The 4,441-nt window shown below is 36.3% G+C and overlaps 1 protein-coding gene across 1 annotated transcript; it reads right to left on the bottom strand.

Annotated features, from left to right (window-relative positions):
- Positions 1-2,105: 2,105 nt before the first annotated feature.
- LOC124393275 (phospholipase A2 inhibitor gamma subunit B-like) lies at positions 2,106-4,441 on the bottom strand. The gene is made up of 6 exons (XM_046860966.1): positions 4,417-4,441; positions 4,093-4,159; positions 3,311-3,430; positions 2,985-3,158; positions 2,630-2,746; positions 2,106-2,515 (listed from the first exon to the last, which is right to left on the bottom strand). The coding sequence occupies exons 2-6, from the start codon at positions 4,139-4,141 to the stop codon at positions 2,373-2,375; spliced, it is 603 nt and encodes a 200-aa protein (XP_046716922.1). The 5' UTR covers positions 4,142-4,159; positions 4,417-4,441; the 3' UTR covers positions 2,106-2,372.

Below are 4,441 nucleotides of genomic sequence, written 5' to 3'. Positions count from 1 at the left end.
TTGAAAGGGCGTCCGCTCTTTAATTTGGCCAGGGATATAAACTGATCTCACAAGAGGAGTTTTCCCTGGGACCAAAGGAGGATCTGCTGCCCCAGCCTGTACAGGGGGCGAGATCGGAGACCCCCCTCTGGTGGTTGATGTACGAGACCACTGACGTGTTGTCCGTACTGACCAGCACATGGCAATCTCTCGGGTCTCAGAGGTTTTAAGTGCTTTAGTTTTTAGCCAAAAACACAGACATCATCTACAGGCAGTTTATGTGCCATGAAAGATGTAGCTCGTTCCACCGGCCTAGGGCGGAGTGGCAACTCATGACCGCTCCCCACCCCGTCAGAGATTCGTCCGTCATTAGTGTTATGCGATTACAAGGAGCTCCCAAGACGGGGCCTTGAGCTTTATAATACGGAGTGGATTTCCCTTTCGGGAGAACCCTCTGTCTCTGAGCCACCACTGGAGGGGTCTCATATGGAGGAGGCCAAGTGGGATTACTTTGGACACTGCTGCCATGAGACCCAGCAGCCTCTGGAACTGCTTCACAGTAAGTGTCTGGCCTTCTCTTACTCTCCTGACTGCTGTGAGGATAGCTTTGATCTGGGCGGGAGACAGTTCTGCCTGCAACACGGTCGAGTCCCACACTATGCCCAAGAAGGTGGTTCTCTGTACTGGAGAAAGCACACTTCCTTGCATTTAGTCTTAACCCCAGTTCCTTTCATACAGGTGAAAATGACATCTCGTTTCTGGACTACATAAAGCTCGAGCTAATATCAACCAGTCATCGATATAGTTTAGAATGTGCGGGGTGAGAGTGCTAGGCCGAACGTGAGGACCTGATATTAGGAAGCTTCGGCCCCGAAAGCAAACTTTAGGAACCACCTGTGAGTGGAAAGATGGCTATGTGGAAATAGGCGTCCCTTAGATCTATTGTGACAAACCAATCCTTGGACTTGATCTGAGACACTACCTCCTTGAGGGTGAGCATCCTAAACCTGAAACTCACGAGTGAGTGGTTCAAGGAGCGCAGATCTAGGATCGGCCGCAATCCGCCAAACTTTTTCGGGACAACGAAGTACTGGCTGTAGAAGCCTGACTCTCTGACTAAGGGAGGAACCACCTTGATGGCCCCTTTCCTTAGGAGGGTGCGCACTTCCTGTTCCCAGGACCAGGGCATCACCCCATAGCCACACTCCTTGAACCCTGCACGTGGGGAAAAGGTACGGGCCGTGTATGGGGTCTCCCAGGACCTAGACACCTCGGTGTGCAGGTCGAGGAAGAATGGTAGGCCCCGGCACGGAGGCTGTGACACGGTGTGCAGGAAACGCTCATCCAGCTCACTGGGTGTGCGACTCTCCTCGGAGTTACCACCAAGCTGCCACTGCTGTGCCCTTAACGGATGTCTGCCAAATACAAAAGATGTACCAAGGGCCCTTTGAGGTCACACAATAAGTTGGACATGTTCATTTACAAGTAATGACAAACAGACTGAAATGATACCCCTGCAAATATCTCCTTAAAGCAATCTCTCTCTCACTAACATCTCTCTCCTGTTGTCAGCTAGGGTTTCATCATCAGAATCTATATATTTCTGTAAAGCCTCATGTTTGTTAAAAGAGCAATGAAATTTGTTTTATTTATTTAAAGTGTCGTTATATTATGATTGCTAATTTTGAAATGTTTTGTAATAGTTTTTTGATAGTTTTTGTATCTATTTGCTGTGCCAGATGCAAAGAAAAATTATATGGATATCCAACATCCAACCAAACAGAACATTACATAATCTATTTGTGTGAATGTTTTTTTTTTTGCCTTAGGTATAAATGTCCATGTGGTTTGAAGAGTAACTCTGGGCTGAAATATTAAGTAAATGTTTACACTGCCTATGCCTTTAAAATGAATCAATTATGTGGTATGCAGGTGATGTTCTCTCTGTTGGAAGTGAAACCAGCTGAAGTACTTCATGATCTAATTCTTCTTTTTACAACTGAATATATGTACAATATTTTATATATTAGAATTTATATATTTTATAAGCTTATAAGATATTTTCATTAAATAGAAATGTTGCTCATTTCAATTAAAATACAGTTTGAGTCATACACGATGCACAGTTATGCAACAATGAAGACATTTTATTCATAGTTTGACCACATTAAGTAAATCACTAAAGGCATTTTACTGTTAGACACTTTTACTTATTATATCAGCAAATATTCTATGGCTGTTTTTTGCCCTTATCCTCATTTCCATTGTTATAAACTTTTTAAGAAAAAAATCTGAAGAGTGCAATATACAGTTTGTGGGAAATTAATGTATAATTGTTTTTGATGATTTTTAGATAATACATCAGAAAGAGTAAAGCCAGCCTGATACAGAATTCACAACTTATTACAAAAGTTCTCAGAGCAACACAAGGTTTGATTCAACTTCAGTTTGTTAGTATTCATGTCACAAATAGATTTAGAGATGCATCCCATGGTGTGACTTTTTTCAGCTGGGGTCCAAAATACAGGTGATTCATCTAAGGGAAAAAAATATAGACATAGCCAATTTGAATTTGAAATCAAAGTCCTCAAGAAAAGAATAAGGCTATAGCCATTTTATTAGTAAGGATTAAACTAGGGGTAAAACCTACTTTGGATTTTAATACATTGATCTTCATTTCCCACACAGGACACAGTAGTATTACAGACTGTGTCTGCCAAGTTGTTACAGCCCATACATTGTAGACCGTTAGGCTTGCTGTCTAGTTCTATGAAACAAAATTCATTTCATAATTATAAATGTGGATTGGATTAAATAAATAGTAGTAGTAGTAGTAATAGTATAGTATTTCTTCTATATTATTATTATTGTTGTTGTTTATTTGTATTTATTATTATTATTACAACACTACTACTAATAATAAAAAATAATTTATATAATAATAGCTAAATAAGTCAGAAATGTTATTTAGAAATGGCACAATCTACAAAAATCAAGTTTCTTACCAGGAATGACTATGTTGTTGCAATTATCAGAGTCACAGCAGGATACGAACAATGTGCCAGAGGCTATTCCAATATTTCCTGAGTAAATGATGCCTGCATTTGATGTGTTCCACCTTTCACATTCATTTCTTAAATGGCAGCTGCGCTTCACTTCTGTACTACTTATATTAACCCCTATAAAAATACAATTTGATCATATTGTCCATTATCCATTTTTAGTTTTGAAATATTTCATTACTAAATGAAAAGAACTTGCATAATAATGACATTACAGTCAGAAATATTAATAGATTTAGCCTCATATATAAACATTCAATGAAACTTACCTGATATAAAAAACCTGTACTTCAAAGTAGCACATACTTGGTTGTCAGTACACTCTTGTTTAAGTTCAGTGTTGCACTGACCCGACTCACTTGTGCAGTCCAAACAATGCAACATGAACACTAGGGAAAGGGGGAAGAGTGTATCATACAATTATGTACAACACATCTGGCAATACTTTGGATTGTAGCCTTAAGTTTTTCAATCACAAATATTTTGGTTTGTGTAAAGAAATCTTAATATCTACTTTTGTTTTTGTATCAACAAAAACAACAATACATAATAATAATAATAATATGTGCAAATTAATACAGTTCACTCTACTTGACAAATACACAACATATAAACATACATATATACATTTAGAAAATAAAATACATTATACATTTTGTATAAATTTTTATTCTATAAAAGAAAGAATAGAATAATTTGTTTATATACAATTATGAAAGGATCATTATACACTGTTAGAAATAAAATGCATAGTAAATGCATAACAAAAAAAGGACAATAAAATAACTATACTCAACCTATTACTATTTTTATTTGAGGTAGCAGTTTAGTAGTTAAGGTGTTGGACTTTTAATGTTATGAGTTCAAATCCCAGTACCACAATGTACCACCCCTAAACAAAGCAACTGCTCAGTTGTACAAATATAAGTAACTCTGGAAAAGTGCCAAATGTTATTATTATTATTATTATTATTATCATTATTATTATTATTATTATTATTATTATTATTGATAGATACAAGGTGTGTAAATGTAAGGAAAATAATTTTACCTGAAGACAAGTAAGAAGATAAAAGGAACAAGGCCAGAAGCAGCTTCATCTTGATGTTGAATTGTATCTAACAAATATCAAATGTTTAAATAATGGCAAATATGTAAAAAGATTCATAGTGATAAAACCCTGTTTATTTTATTTTCTTTATAAAACTCATGTCACAGTATATTAAAATTATTTTGAAAAACTAGTAATTTTAAAACATTGTCATTTATGTATAGATTAGTTCTTTTATTTTAGTCAAAAGAGTCTCATGAATGTTAGAGATGTCCAGGGTTAATGATTAAATGTAATTGAAATTTCTAATAAAGAATATACTACCAGAAATAGACCTCTTGGGACTGAT

The sequence above is a fragment of the Silurus meridionalis genome, chromosome 1, assembly GCF_014805685.1.
Source record: "Silurus meridionalis isolate SWU-2019-XX chromosome 1, ASM1480568v1, whole genome shotgun sequence".
Lineage (NCBI taxonomy): Eukaryota > Metazoa > Chordata > Actinopteri > Siluriformes > Siluridae > Silurus > Silurus meridionalis.
Note: the sequence above shows the minus strand (reverse complement) of the source record. Positions and strands in the feature narration are given on the sequence as shown.